Source organism: Lissotriton vulgaris, chromosome 3_1, assembly GCF_964263255.1.
Source record: "Lissotriton vulgaris chromosome 3_1, aLisVul1.2, whole genome shotgun sequence".
In the NCBI taxonomy this organism is placed as follows: Eukaryota; Metazoa; Chordata; class Amphibia; order Caudata; family Salamandridae; genus Lissotriton; species Lissotriton vulgaris.
The window spans coordinates 1,241,598,906-1,241,615,312 of record NC_141689.1 but is presented as its reverse complement, the minus strand read 5'-3'; the positions used below and the strand labels follow the sequence as shown (position 1 = coordinate 1,241,615,312).

General features: G+C 47.7%; 1 protein-coding gene across 2 annotated transcripts in view; it reads left to right on the top strand.

Annotated features, from left to right (window-relative positions):
• The first annotated feature begins 2,753 nt into the window (after positions 1–2,753).
• The window catches only part of LOC147727725 (uncharacterized), a 252,273-nt gene continuing 238,619 nt past the window's right edge, over positions 2,754–16,407 (top strand). The window contains exon 1 of one of the 2 annotated variants that reach the window (XM_086961721.1): positions 2,754–2,953. In XM_086961721.1, coding sequence (XP_086817847.1) covers positions 2,930–2,953 — 24 coding nt within the window. In that variant the 5' untranslated portion in view covers positions 2,754–2,929. The remainder of the gene's footprint in view (positions 2,954–16,407) is intronic. The other variant, XM_086961722.1, reaches the window with a different exon arrangement.

Here is a 16,407-nt window from a genome sequence, read left to right as displayed (position 1 = left end):
TCCAAATGGTAGCAATAATGCGTTTCCTGACACCTATAGATTACCCTTTTCACCCGTTTATTTTCCAGGAACTTAAGTCACATTGTCTAAACGTCTTGTTTACACTTATCTTTTCATGTATGTTTTGATACACCTCCAACCATGCACACGTTTGTGTTTGACATCAGCACTTGCTTGGTAATACACATCTTATGTTTTGATAATATTCCGTGACGTATTCATTTCTAGTGATGTACACTATATTGTTTCTTTACTAGATATTCCCCTGATGAAAGCAGTAGCCGAAATGCATTGGGATAAAAAATAATATGTAATATGGATACTTATGAGTAATGAACATGTACAATTACTTACTTACTTGGATGCAGTAAATGATGAATAAAATCACTTACGGCTGAAAAAAAGAAAAAAGAAAAAATAACTTTGGTTGTTTCATATAAAGTCCAGCTGTAATTCACAGCACCCACATCTGTGCCCAGGGAGACACCAATACACTAGTGTTGTTGCTACTTTTGTTATATATTCTCTCTTGAGCGGGGAGGTATTCCTTGGAGCACGAGACACTCTCAGAATTCGGTTTGAAAAGAGGCTGTGCATGGTCAAAACCATTGGTCCTATTGCAAAACAACTTTCCCAACACATTATGGACAATAATCTCCTTGACGTGTTCCAGTCTGGCTTTATTCAAAATTGCAGCACTGAAACAGCCCTGTTGCAAGTGATCGATGATGCGCTGCATATATTCGATTCTGGGGACACATGCCTTCTGATTCTTCTTGACCTCTTTGCAGCCTTTGACACTGTTAATCACAACACCCTCCTTAACACTCTTCAACAGAAAATGGGCGTGGAAGGCATAGTGCTTAAATGGCTTGCCTCATTCCTCTCGGACAGATCCCAAATGATCAAGATTGCGAACAGTCTCTCCTCTCCACTGGTCAAGGTGTCCCTCAAGGTTTAATCCTTGCACCCACTGGAAACATTAGCGAACCTCCTCAGCAAATCTGGAATCCGTTGCCATCTCTATGCGGATGACACCCAAATCTACCTCAAGGTGTCTTCCTCACAAGATTTCTCACCACTCAACTCTACTCTCAACTGGATGTTAGTTCACCAACTCATTCTCAATCCTTCCAAAACTGAATTCCTCCTATCTTCCTCTCTCTCCCCGTCTCCTGTTCAATCCTGGATGGATCAGCTGAATTTATTCAACAGTAAACCCATCATTGTCGACTGCGCTAAATCCCTAGGTGTCATACTTGACAAAAGACTCAACCTAAACTCACACATCAACTCCATTGCCAAGAACGCACGTTATCAGCTGCGCCTTCTGTGGGGATTTGTCGGTTCTTCCCGGAGAAAGACCTAAAAAACTTGGTCCAATCACTAGTTCTCTCTAGACTGGATTATTGTAATTCTCTTCTGACTGGCCTACCCAAATCTCACCTCTCCCCCCTCAAATCCATCCTCCATTCAGCAGCTCGCTTCATTTCAGGGTCCAAACGAAGTGACCACATCACTCCTATCCTGTCTTCTCTTCGATGGCTTCCCATCAAGGCAAAAGCTATTTACAAAACGGCCTGCATCACCCACATAGCCTTGCACACTTCCTCCCCTCGCTATATGGGGAATAAACTGAAATTGTCTGGAGGCTTGAGACCTTCTCGGAATGCGGAAAAGTTTCTGCTTGAGCCCCCCTCCTTCAAAAAGGAAATATCAATGGCTCTATCGTTCTCAGGTAATGCGGAGAGGCGAAAATCTGGAACTCGCTTCCTCAATTGCTCCGTGCCACCACCTCCATCCGGATCATCAAAGCTGACATCAAATCTCTTCTATTCCAAAGATATTTTCAGAATTAATTCCTTCATTCTCAGACCCCGCCAGGAAGTTCGTTAGTCAGTGTAAATTTGTAATATTTATTTAATTTTTTGGACATACCTTGCTTACTGTGTTTGATAGTGTTCTTGCCTTATGTTTTTTCCTACCTCTTGCCTGCTGTGTTTGATACTGTGACCTGCTATTTTGTACGTTCTATTTTGTAACATTGCTCGCATGTAACGTAACTCGTTCTATCGGGTAAAGTCCACGCTTTATAAAAAAGCATTAAATAAATGAAAAGGAGGGTTAATCTTTAGGAGGGCTAAGCAAATTGCTGTTTGTTCGGAGGTGCTCTTTCAATCTTACAAAATTATGTGTTTTTACAAAATTATGTTCTGAAGTATTGTATATTCGTAAGATGCGTACCACATCTATCAGTTCTATTGGGAAAACAGGTCCCTGAAGCTTCTAGCAGAGTTAACGCTGTGTCGGACAGGAACCGGAAATCTGTCGACGAATGACAGCAGCTTTCTCACAGAAGAACGCGGCTCTTCGGCGCAGGGAGTCGCAGTTCAATGAGTGGTACGGCCTTTTAGTACTAGCTCATTGTCTGTAAATTTCACAGACGGAGGAATAACTGTGTAATAAGAATAATCTATCGTATGTTCTTGCAAGTAGGTTGGAAATGACAGTAATAGTAGACTGAACTTTATGTGTTCCGCTCTGTGTATTCAAAGTAGCACGAAGAAATATTCTGAGATTACCACTCTTTTGGGGGAAAGCAATCACTACGCTGCAACCTAGAAACCTTTCAATCCTGACTTTTGCAGGCAAATGTTTTCCCAACAGAGCATGCAGGAATGCTCTTTTTTGGCACTTCCTTTGTGCGACTGCGTCACAGGGATGGAGCGCGTGATTAGTATCCCATTTAAAGCAGATGCGCAATAGAATTGAATGGGGATGGGGTTTTCTTGACTCGCTTGTTTTAGAACCGTCCCAGGAAGGGGAGTGTAACGTCCGGAATCTGTCTCCTAAATCTCACTCATTGCTTAGTGAGGGCGTTAGAGACAACGCTTACGCCCGGGAAATACAGGAATAAATCAGAAGAGAAATGTCCCTGCAGGGTCCAGATAAGGTAAGCGAAGCGCATTGAACACTTAAGATATACAATCTGTAGTTAGACACTGTATTTATACGTCTGTTTAGGCATTTAGGACATTTGCAATAAAGGACTACGTCTTCGGTGACCTTGGAACATAGGTGCAGGCTTGTAACATCGAAATGTAAGAAGAGAAAGCGAGGACGGGAGTGATAAGGACCCTCAAAAGACGTTTACGCAAACTAGAACTAAAAACACCTAAACGAGCAAAGATTTAATTTAGCGATTGTGACGCTGCCCGCTACGAACTGCAGGGCTAAACGTTCCCAAAGAGAAAAAAAACTTTGGAAGTCAAACTAGCGACGCTGAAGTACCTCCGTAGCATTAACCACCGCTGACCGCTCTGCCACACTTTCGATCTCTTGCCTTCCATGGTATTACGGTCAAAAACATTGACTGGTTCTCCCACAAACTCTTGCCCCCTAGTTCTTATCGATCGTGCCTCTCACCACTATATGAATTGGCATCTCCAAAGGCTCTGTCTGCACTGTGTCCCTTGTGCTTCTTGCTCTGTTCTAACTCGCTTATAATTTTTTTTTTTTTGCCATTGCACCACACGACAGGAAGCAAGTTTAAAAAACAGTCTTTGAAACGGTCTAGCCGAGACTTGCATGCAGCTTCTTTCTTAATGGGAAAATCAATAACATCAGACCAGTTTCAGCCTGTTGAACTTAATCGGTGAGGTGCAATTTAGAGGTAAATCAATTTACGACTGGCAGAATACATGGATTGCTGTCCAACAGGCTTGAAGTCAGTACAAATATTGTTTTTTTGTGAAAATAGGACCACTACCATATTCTGGGGGAGGGGTAGACAGCTTCTGGTCGAACAGGCAGGTCTTGAGGCGTCTCCTGAAGGTCAGCAGGTCCTGGGTCATACGTAGATGAGGGTGTTCCATGTCTTGGCAGTGATGTGAGAGAAGGATCTGCCGCCGGTGGTCGTTCGGCGGATGCGTGGGACGGTAGCGAGGGTGATGTTGGTGGAGCGCAGTTGGTGGTTTGGGGTGTAGAAGGACAGTAGTTCGTTGAGGTATGCTGGTCGGGCGTTGTGGAGTGCTCTGTGTGCGTGGGTTAGGAGTTTGAAAGTGATCCTCTTGTTGACCGGGAGCCAGTGCAGGTCTCGTGGTGGGTGGTGATTTGGCTGTGGCGGGGGAGTCCGAGGATGAGGCGTGCAGAAGCATTCTGTATGCGCTGGAGTCTCTTCAGGAGTGTAGCCGATGTTCCTGCATTGAGTGCGTTGCCGAAGTCCAGCCTGCTGCTGACGAGCGCCTGGGTGACTGTTCTCTTGGTTTCGGTGGGGATCCATTTGTAGATTTTCCGGAGCATTCGGAGGGTATTGAAGCAGGAGGAGGAGACGGCGTTGGCATGCTGCGTCATGGTGAGAGTTGAGTCTAGGATTAACCCCAGGTTGCGTGTGTGGTTAGTGGGGGTAGGGGCAGCTACCAGCGTGGTCGGCCACCAGGAGTCGTCCCATGCGGAGGGGGAGGAACCAAGAATGAGGACCTCCGTCTTGTCAGTGTTCAGTTTCAGGCGGCTGGCCTTCATCCTTTGCTCTGCTTGCGACGGAATTCGGTCTTCATAAATCACAGTACAATATAAGAACCTCTCCCAAACATTTATAGGGGAGAACCTAGGGGAAAGCGGGAGGGAGGAAAAGGGGGTAGAAAGTAGCTACACAGCAGGATTTGAGCGGATCTGATTCCTACATTAGTCTTTCCAGCCACACTTGTAAGGGAATGCAATCAGTGGGCAACACACAGCTGCCCCAAGTGCTCGCCCATGAGGCACCTAGGGTAGCAGGTATAGCAACAAAGTACATCTCAAAGCAGTGACCAGATATCTTTAGGGCGTGTCCTCACTGGCTTTTAATTCCTAATAGGCAGTTAGGCTGTCCTGACAATATTGAGCATCCTTGAGCCAATCCTCCTTCACTTGACATAGCCTAGCAGCATAACCTGGGGGTTTCCCCCAGTTGTAGGCCAGTGACTTCATCAATGGTGTCAAAAACGTTATGCCACGATCGGCCCGCCCTCAGGCAGCCCCAGGCCAAGTTCAAGCCACGGCGCTAAGCATCGGGTGCAGTGTGCATCTTCAGTGAGGCCTAACCTATGCAGACACTCCAGAGTGCGATAAAGCCTGTGTAGATTCTGAAAATGCACTAAGTGCAGTCAGAAGATGGACAATAGCACTCGAGCTTGGCAACAACAGGAATGCCACTGGTCCTCTGAAAATAATGGCTGCAAGAACATCAGCCCACACCTACCTAGTGAGGGGACACGCACTGGCACCGTTGCCTGCATGCAGCCAGATGATGAGCCTTGTGGGGACGGTCTACCAGGATAGCCTCAAGGACCCAGAATGTGGGGGGGTGCGCAGGGAACAAAATATGAAGCACTCTTATCACCACTTGTAGTTGGTAATAAGTAAAATTGTCCATCATGGTGATGTCAGGGCCCTGCAAGACTTGCTGTGGTGTAATGAAGGATACATTGGGATAGATGGCACCCAAGATAGTGAGTTGCAGCTTGCGCAATCTATTGCATGTGCCTGTATCTCGTGTACTGGGCATGGTGGGATGGCCAATCTACCCGATCGAGGATAAAGAGGTCATGCACCTGAGCTCTCTTCCGTAGTTCATTCCAAGCTCAGATCGTGCAACCCTCTGCGTCAAGCATTGCTCTAGGGCACCTCGGGGGTCTGGTACAGTGCCAACAGGAGGGGGCATGGGGCAGCATAGTCATGTTCGAGTGCCATGTGAGCTAAATATTGCGCAAAGTTAAGCCAGTAGTGTGCGAATTACACCTGCGCACTGTAATAATGAAGGTCCATATCTGGTGCATCCATCCCGTCCTGCTCAAAGGTGAGCGTAAGCACCTCCAGTGCAATCCTAGGTTGTTTCACCTTCACAAGCCCCACCAAATGTGACCGGAGACGTTACTCAGAACAAAGTGGGATTGGAAGGTTAATGAGCAGGTAGAGAAATTTGGGTAATACTTTAATCTTTGCTGGGGCCAGTCTGCCAGCCATAGAGAGCGGGCGTTTCATCCATCCATCCATCCACCCGCCAATCCATCTGGCGACCATAGTTGGACCTCCAAAGGACATCCAGGTCACAACTCCACCAGACCACCAGGTACTTTACTTGCTCAGTTGACCATTGCAGAGGAAGCTCTGAAGCAACCTCTTGACTTTTCGCTGTAAGTGGGAAATTCACTGGCTTAGATCAATTTATCGCAATTCCAGAGAGCCCACCAATTCTAGTAAATTCCCTGATTAAGGGATTTCAATTGTAACAGGTGTTTTTGATGTACAGAGTAATATCGTCTCCTACATAGATATCAATATAACTCAGGGTGCGAATGCGAGGCCTTGATGAGAGTGAAGTTGTTTGAGTTGAGCCGCAGAAGGCTCCATCGCAGTGGTGAAAAGGATAAGTGAGAGAAGACATCCTGATGAGTGCCACACAATACAGGAAAAGCAGGCGTGATCAGCCGATTGACTCAGAGGCGAGTCATGGGTTGTGCAAAAGCAGGCCAATTAGTCTAATGAACTTGGGGCTTATACCGAGTCAAAACAATAGTCCCAAGAGTTACGACCATTTGTGCAAATCAAATGCCTTGGTGGCATCCAAGAAAAGTGCTGAGAATGGGTTCAATGGTGTGCAGTAGTACAAAGAAGGTGCAGAGATTGTGGGACCTGGACCGCCCAGGCACAAACGCTGACTGGTCCGGCTATAAGAGGCAACAGTAGAAGTAACCTGGAAGCAATCTGTTTAGCGAGCATCTTGTTATCCATGTTAATCATGGATAGTAATCTGTATGAGTCACAATGGTGCAGGTCTTTGTCTGACTTTAAAGTAGTGCCAGTCAGCGGGTTGTGGTGCACTCCAGGGATGCCCGCTGTCTCCTTTGCTCTTTGCGTTGGCACTGGAGCCACTGGCGGCCTGGATTCGCTGGGACCCCATGATTAAGGGGCTAAACTGGACAGAAACATGGGAAGACCACATTTCTCTATATGCATATGATATACTTTTATACTTGTCTTTCCCCAGGCGGTCTCTCATAGTGCTCTTGAACATTTGTGAAATTTTTGGACGGGCATCCGGCTATAACATCAATTGGTCCAAATCTGTCTTATTCATTCTTAGATGCCCCCCCCCCGCTGCTCCCGGCAGATTTCCCCCTAAGGGTAACGGAAGAGTCCTTTAAATACCTGGGTGTGTGGGTAACGCCTGATCCGAGCGCTTTCCTCCTTTGAAATCTGGAGCCTCCCCTTGCGCGATTCCGGAATGATGTGAAACACTGACATAATCTGCCCCTGACCCTTTTGGGCAAGGCGGCCCTCTATAAAATGATGACACTGCGTCGATTGTTGTACATATTGGAGAACACTCCGCTTCCTGTCCTTGTAAAGTACTTCAAAATGATAGATGCGTTAGTTTCAGGCCTGCTCTGGGGTAATAAGCCAGCGCACATATCGCTTAGCAAGTTAATTAGGGGCTGGTATGACGGAGGTGTCGCCCTTCCGGACATCCAGTTATTTTATTGGGCTTCCCAATTAAAAGTAATAAATCAATGGTTACACGCTCCCCAAACAGAACCAGCATTCCAAGCAGACAGGTATTAGTTGGGAGAGGCAGGAGTTTTTTCCGCACTGTATGATAAAAAGGGCACCTCATCCCTCCTTGGCCTGACGGCACACACAGTGGGCCTTTGGTATGAAGCGCAAGCCCGTCTTAAATGCAAGGACACTATTACTCAAATGACTCAGCTTTGGTCCTTACGACGACTGGGCAGACTTCGCAATAGCAAGGGTTTCAGAGCAATGGACCTGATAGGTATCTCCACGGTGGGAGACCTATGGAAAGGAGGTGCTGTAATATCATTCGACCAGCTTCAAATCCAGTATGATTATGCGCCCACCGAGAAATTCAGGTATTTGCAGATTACTCATGCCCTAGGGTCGGTCATCCCACCAGGTACGGATGTGCCTGAATCCACCCTGCTGGAAGACAGACTACTTACTAAGCAAATGCCCAAAAAGCGACCTCCTTCACATATCCCAAAGTAGTTAATAACTTACCGGACCCAACACTGAAACTTAAGAGCAGCTGGTCTTCTGATTTGGGGGAGTTCGATGAGGCGGATTGGCAAACAGCACTATCTTCCCTGTGGGAAGTGGCCATACCCTCCAGACTCCGTCTAGTACAGTTGAAGATACTCCATCGAGTATATTACACTAGGGTCACCTTGCACACTATAGGGAGGGCCACACACCGCCTTTGTCTGAGAGGTTGCGGGGAGGAGGGAACATTTTTCCACACCATATGGCAGTGCCCCCAGGTGGCAGCATACTGGGCTAAGGTCATGAGAACAATGTCACAGGTGGTGAAGGACTCTGTAATCCCGAAGCCAAGGAGCTGTCTACTGAACATCTGGGAGCCAAACCATCTTGCCCACCCTGTCCATGATTGGGTGACATTGGGTATAATGTACGCCAAACGGAATATAGCCAAATACTGGGGATCAGGGGAGGTACCCGCATTGTAGACGGGTGCAGAGATCTTGATCCAGCAATGTTGGCAGATAGAGTGGTGAACCTGCACCAGGGGTGCTCTTGGAAATGGGACAAAATTTGGGGTGCCTGGAATGAATATAGAGGGTATCTTTGCGATCCTCCAATGACTGATGGAGAGAGTGATTCTGATTAGGAGGCGGAAAAGAAATGGGGACTCAAGAGTTGTACCAATGGAGTTGGATTTATTCTATTGTTATATCCTGTAAACTGTACTGACATTGTCATATATACTGCACTGCTATCCCAATGTATGTACCTCTTATCTGACTTGTGCCCTGCAAATGTTAATAATAATAAAAGTATTACAAAAAAAAAAGTAGTTTCAGTCAGCGCCACTTGCAGAGAGTAGGGTAGCACACCCCTCTCAAGGGACTCTTCATACCTTACAAGAAGGTGCAGAGCCAGCAGGGGATTTATTCTTTATAAATGGCAGCTGTAAGACCATCTAAGCTAGGGGCCTTTTCTCCAGACATTGCACTTATTACCTTTACAACTTCCTCTTGTGAGCGGATCATCAGGGAACCTGCAGTGCCCATCCTTCAACCATAGCAACTGCACCGAATCGAAAATAAGTCAAGGCCTGGCAGAACAGTGGCCCGAGTGGTCTATACAGTGTCTGTACCTCTGAATCTGACATGCGCTGAATACATACTGAAGGGAATTGACGGAAGTACCAGACTATCACCTTCAAGGCTAAACTTATATTGGGTCACATGGGCCTGGCGGCATTCCAAGACTTTACAAGTTTGCTCTTCCTCAATAGTTCTGATCTATTTCACACCATGCAAGCTGCCTGGAAACGGAGCATGTAGGCGATAGATGATGACGAGTGGCAGGAGGCCAAGATGGCTGCTCAGATGTTATCCTTCACCCTCTAATTTAGGACTGATCGAAATTCGTTACTTCCACAGAATTTACTGTAGCCATGAGCGATTATAAAAAGAATGGGCAGGACCCGTACCGCAGCATGTATGCATTGCCATCATCCAGAAGGGACTTTCTACCATATGATCTGGGCAAGCCATATTAACACCAAATACTGGCACGCCATGCTCCAATGCTGTAGCCAGTACTCTTCACATGCTCACTGACATGGACCCGAAAGCCAAGCACTGAACCTGCCCACCCCACCCCACTGCAAGTGTGGATTTGAAGCCTGAAAACTGAAAAGGAGCGACAACAGAACAGAGGTTAGAAAGCAAAATGAGGGAGGTTTGGGGAGCAGAATACAGTGGCAGGGGGTGGGGGGTGACGGAACCTTAGTTAAGTTTAATCAATCTGCGCTTCATACTTGTTCCACAGAGAGGAATGGAAGTGATGTTTGGCTTGCACTGGCCAATAAGGAGGTTGAAAAGAAGAGTGAAACAGAAGCCAACAAATGGTAAGCAATGGGTAGGCTCCAATCCCTTTAATGTAAAAAGTTGTGTCTTGCGAGCGAGAGTGCATGCAGAGCATACACTGTCGCAGGTTCGACCTAAAAAGGAAAGAAAAAAAGCAACCAGCATTGGTAAAGCCAATAGGTTTCGCCTCTCCAAGACCTATTTGCATTGCCACTGTTTTTTTTAAAGATGTTACACAGCAGCACTGGCTGCTGTGTGACATGGCTGAAAGCAAATAGAAACAAAGCGCTATGGTGCGGCCAGTGTTGGCCACATCATAGAGCTTTGATTGTTTTCTTGGGGAGCGATTTGGCTCTGTTAATGTTTTCTTAAGATGTTGTACAACAGCACGAGCTTCTGTGCAACTTTACTCAACTTTACTGACGCAGCCAGTTTTGACCCCGTAATATCGCTTTCTTTTTACTTTAAGACCTTACCAATGCTTGTATTGTTTCTTGTTCTTGTCGTCTTCAGTCACCAAGGTACCAGGCTCAGGATGAAATGTCAGCGGTGCTGATAGTAAATTGATGTATTTAAATTAGATTAACGTCACAGCCCACCTAGTTGACTGCTTCCCCTGCCAGTGCATTCTCATTAAAAAAGATCACAAACTAAGCCAAAACCTGGCCCTAGCAAAGGTAGAAAAGCCAGCTTGAGACCTACAGGACGAGGAAGAGTAGAAAAATAAAAAAAAGAGTATCCTGAAGGAGCCCTAGGCCAGTGAAAGAACACTGGCCATAAGAAACAGCACTTGAATAGTGCTCTATGGCAGAGATGAAGACTGAAGCCCAGGATTAAGCCGGAGACATCGACCAGTACGAAGCAAGGAAAAGACAGTGACCTGGGAGCCAATCAGTGGTAAGAAAAAGTAAGTAATAGGTTGGCTATAAGCATCTTTTAAGCTTTGCTGCATGCTGTAGGCGAAACCTAAAAAGGAAACAAACCAAGAATGAAGGAAAGCCAAAAGAAAGAATGAACAAAAGCGAAAAGAAAGGAAAGACAGCAAAAAAGGAAAGAACAAATGAGATCAAAAGGAAAGTAAAGATGGAAAGGCGTCAACAATGAAAGGAAAGAATGAAAGAAAACAAAAAGTATTTCAAGTGCTGCAAAGTAAACCTGTTTAAGGCTGATTTTTTTTTCCTGGGAAAAGTTTATTCAAGAACCACTGGTGAAATTGAGTCCAGAATAAATGTGTACTGAAGAATTGTCCGCTTATGAATTCACATGTCGGTTTGTGTAATGCTTGCATAGTAAAAAGAAGATAAAAATACACAACAGTTTCAAATGGACTCCATCTGTTATGCTGTGAAATTGCAAAAAACACAGTTGATGGACAGAATGCAGAACAATGTCTTACATTCACCCCAGTACAACGATCTGGGCCTAAATCCATCGTTTTTTGCACTCTACACCACCCTAGGTCAGACAATGGCTATATGCAAATCAGCCTTGACACTGTGCCTCATGGAAACAGTCCAGCCCGAACTACCAAGCCATGTCTTTCCTAGACCGGAATCAAGCAACCAAGGACCGGTTTCTGGCTATCAGCCTTCTTCAGCCTGGATAGCTTGACTCCAGTGATGTGGAGAGCCTGGGACTCTCGTCTGAGCATACCCAGCCCACTCGGGGTGAAAATTGCAAAAAACACAGTTGATGGACAGAATGCAGAACAATGTCTTACATTCACCCCAGTACAAATATCTGGGCCTAAATCCATCGTTTTTTTGCACTCCACACCACCCTAGGTCAGACAATGGCTATATGCAAATCAGCCTTGACCCTGTGCCTCATGGGAACAGTCCCGCCCGAAATAGCAGCAGTCCGATTAAATATGGGACACTTCAAAAGGAATTTAAAACCGCATTAACAGGAGACAGGAATTAATGAAGTGTGGAATGTGTCCGGTGCTTACATCGTTTAGAAAGGTCTGGCTTTCATCTCCGGCTCTAATCACAAAGGCTACACTAAAGTAATTACAATGTCAAAATACGCACTGAAGAGAACTACCTTTTAAGCGGATGTGCTCATTGTAAAAGAGCAAAATTCAGTTACTCAAAAGGAAATTAACCAGTGGCAGAAGTCGTCTGACCCATTGCCAATGGATGAAGAGGGGTAGCTGAAAGCCATTTTAAGTATATTCTACATTACTTTTGTAAAAGCGAAAGATCTTGACTAATACCAGGCCTAAAAATAAAATAAGCAGTTAGTGCCACTTTGCTTGGCTACAAGCTGTGCACAAAAGCTGTGAGTAAGGATGCTTTTAGTTCGTGAAGTGTGCTGAAAGCTTGCCTTGCTCTGTGTCTATACCTTCATTTCACATGTCCAATAGCTTTGCACAAGGGGTTCACTGGACACTGGGCTGGTAGAAGGGCCAGACCTAAAGGCATGGCAGTTCATTTGGCGGTACAGGGGCATGGCCAAAAAGGGGGCTTTATAATTGGCTTTAATGTTCCTAGGTCCAGGTGATGTTGTGAGGTACAATTTCAAAGGTCATAAAAAAAATTCTGGCTTCTCCCAAGCAGTTTATTTTTGTAATACAGACAACAGTCCATTAGGAAGGACCCCAATGGTTGTTATTTCTTCAGCTAGCTATGTGATGGCACTGATGTTTTTCATTACACACCCGTTATATGCCTTCTGCAATTGGATGGTTTGTTATAAATTCATGTGATTGCTTTGTACCTGCTATTGGTGGCGCTGGTGAACTGGTCTTAGCTGATACTGCCTTCAGTCAGTTTTTAAAAGATTGATTCCATGTTCACTGGTGTTCTCCAGATCTACTTCTGACACCAATTTGGACACTGAGCCTGAGGAGACACTGGTTTGCAGGCAAGATACTGTATTCAAATATTCCCCATGGATATTACGATATTTTGGGCAAGAATAATGAACATCCATCAGCACAGTTCAATCATTCTTTGGAGGGGGTGAGATTCCCAAATATTTTCCCTTCAATCAGGGTTTATGAAACGTTTATCACCCTCCGTCTCCTTTTCTCATCACTTTGAGAAATCATCATGGTAAGGATAAGCTTCCTGGAAGGTAGAGAAAAAGGCCAGTATCAATGGAGACAAACTTGGGGGCGTGGCTTTGCTGGCCACGATGGCTGACGTGACTCGCTAGACCTCTGTGCCGGGAGCCCGACAAGCGGTATCCATTGACTGCAGTGGGGGCCCCAAACTGCACCGGAGGGCATGTGCCGCACTTGTGATCTGAAGGGGCGGCAGCAGAGGTAATGATCCCGGGGATAAAAAGGAGAACACAGCGCATCGCTGGCGAGCCGCGTGGCGGGAGCCGCCTGACCCCAAGATGATGGCCTCCCACGGCCTCCCAGAGCAGAGAGAGAATCCCAGACTGATCGGGAACCCAGCTATGGTGAGGGGCGGATCGGTCCCAGGGAGGTGACCGAGGGAGTACTGAGGCGCACAAGATGGTTGTGGAGGGAGTATCACTAGGTGATGGCAAGCGGTGCCACCGGGCAGCACCGCTGAGGCCTCACCGCACTGTGGACTGGGAGGGACCCTGCGGGGTGTGCCCTTGAAGCTGGTGACTGCTGTGCTCCCACAACGACCCTGAGGTCCACTTGGCAGCTTCCGTGGCCCACAGACGAGGTCATCTCGAGCCCCGGATACTGTAGAGAGTGGGGGTTCCACCCACCGGAGGGCAACAAGGACTGCGCAGTCTGCGTGGGAGCGCAAATAGGGTGAGTCGTACCGGCAACCAAGTGAGCAGGGAGCCAGAGGCCGTGACCTAAACCCTAAAGATCTCTCTACAGAGTTAACTAAGGGAACACCCTCCGCTCTGTGCACAGAAATAGCTATCATACACCCGGAACTGGAGGGTCAAGAAACGGATGAGTGATTATGAGGGGGCCCCCAACTGGCACTGTCAGCGGAGAGCACGCAAAAGACATAGAACATAAAACCAGCCACATAACGTCATACACCACTATAAAGCGACCGCACAGCAAGTCGCGCAGAGCTGCCACAAGTCGAAGCGAGAACCTGATAAGTGGATCACCAGGAACACACTGAATAGTGCGCCATCTCGCACAAGATGCCACCGGGGAGGAAAATACCCCTCTTCCCAGCTGCCACTCCTAAAGGACGGACTCTGCCGGGCAGCTGGGCTCCCATCGTCTCTATCCCAGGAGGCTCTTGGGGCCTAGAGGAAACCGAGAGCCACGTTGACATTGGTTCCAGGAGGCAGCACTGAGGAATCGTACGAACCTGGGTACAGGGAGGCGGGCACGAGAGGCTCCAAGGCGCCTAACTCCTGAGGTTGGGGAGCGACCATCAGAGAGGCAGAGTACACTCTTCCTTTGCTGTTGCACACGGAAAGGGCCATTAGATGTGCTCCCACAAAGAAGGCCTAAAAGAGGAGAAGCGGCGGAGACGTAAGACACTGAGCTGGGCGACAAACCCAAACAACCGACTCTGGGAACGGTGCTGAAACAGCCAAAGGGACCCCCTCTCCTACCCATTCCACCCACAAACTGCAGCAGCACTGTGATACCGCACCTCAGTGGGCCCACCAGCAGCAGGCCTCAGGTGCCTTGCCCACGCTGCAAGCGCAAGCAGAGCCATAGCCCCAACCGGACCATTGAAGAGGGGGCCCTGGCAAACTGCCCAGAGTCAACCCATTTACAGGGACTGGACTGGAGCGATCACGGGGGCGCGGAGGAGGAGGAGGGGAGGCCGACCCTGCCAAGCATCACCATGGCGCAATACCCATAGGCCCGCCACCCCTCAAGGAGGGTGCTGGGAACGCAACGAGGCTGGGCAGGGGACTTGGCTGGAACTGACCCAGAACCAGAGAATCGTGGAAACCTCAACCCCCCACAGCGGGCCAAATTAACGGAGTGGCTGGGTGCTTGCATCGCGGACCACGACCATGGGATGCTTAAAGACAACCAGAGGACCCCAGCCTCTCAACCATACGAGACTGGGATCGCCGGCACCAGCAGGTCAGAAGGCAAGCGCAAACCCCAATGCCATCATGTCAGATAAACTGGACAAGGTACTTGCGGCCATAGAGCATTCACGAGTTACAATGGAGTAGCGCTTCGTTACCCTGGCCACAGACCTCAATCTGCTTTGGGATGACCACAGAAAGCTGGCAGACCAGGTGGGAGATGGGGGGGGGGGGGGGGAACGCTCTCCGCAATGATACCTCAAACTAAAGCACAACAGGACTCCATCAAAGACTTGGAGGCCCATGGCGCGACTCCAGAGGACAGAACAGACGGCCTGGTAGGGTACTCCAGGTGAAGCAACCTGCGTATCCTGAACTTACCGGAGGGAGTGGAGGGAAAAGATCCTGTTGAATATGCAGAGGCCTAGTTTCGGTCCTTTACACCACAAGAAGAGCTCCCCTCATATTTCTCAATAGAAAGGGCACACAGGGTTCCGGCACAACGACTGCATCCGGGCTCGCGTCCTCGCCCCATACTTGTAAAGTTACTCCACTTTCGGGACCGGGTTTCCACATTACGGGCGGCCAGACTGAATGCTCACATCATGGTCGAGTAGAAAAACGTCATGCTCTTCTCAGAGTACTCCAGAGTGGTACAACAGAAACGAGCATCATATCCGGAGCTAAAACGACTACTACGAGATAAAGGCATGCAATATTGTTTGTTGTTTCCGGCAAAGCTCAAAATAATCCACAACGATACTATTGTGTTCTTCACGGACCCGCAGGAAGCAGCAGACTGGATGGACCTGAACCTAAATGGGGGCTCACAGCAGACAAACGCTGCAGCACCTAAACTCTAGACAGCTAAGCTCCCAAGACGAGGAGCACCCGGAGCAATCTTGAAAGGAACCTCTTCCTAAAACATTAGCATTGCTGGACCTGTAGCAGATCGTAGCGGAGCGCAGACAGGCCATACATGCAGCGGCAGAAATGGGGGCCAATCTCTCAACCTGAGATCATGAAGACACGCCACATATTTTCACACCCGATGAAGAAGATCCCAATGACTAAAGTGACTCTAATGAGAACTCTGGGGTCCTGCCCTCCGTCAAACTGTAGGCGGCCGACACGCTTATAAGAAGTTTAATCGCCAATTCTGACACATTGCCCTCGGTCGTGAGAGCGGCCCTGCCTCTTAATTCCACATACCACACTGAGTGTCATCTTAGTGCTTGCTCCCAACTAACATAGGAGTGACACCCCACTAGATACATACAAAATGTTAGTGGGTACATAATTGTACCGGTTTGGATGTGCTGTCTGTTGCAGCAGATCCCTTGTATTGGGTCTTCAGTCCCAAAGAGTTCTAGTTTAACCCCTCGCCCTACCTGATCTTGTACCCACCCCATCACAAAGGGCTGAACAATTCGCTGGCACACTTACACTTTGGGAGAGCCACGGGCTTGAGGGTGAATTAGGTCAAATCCACTATATATCCCCTTTGTCCAGACCGCCCCCCCCCCATTGGGAGAAAATGGCTGGCGAAATCAGGTTAACA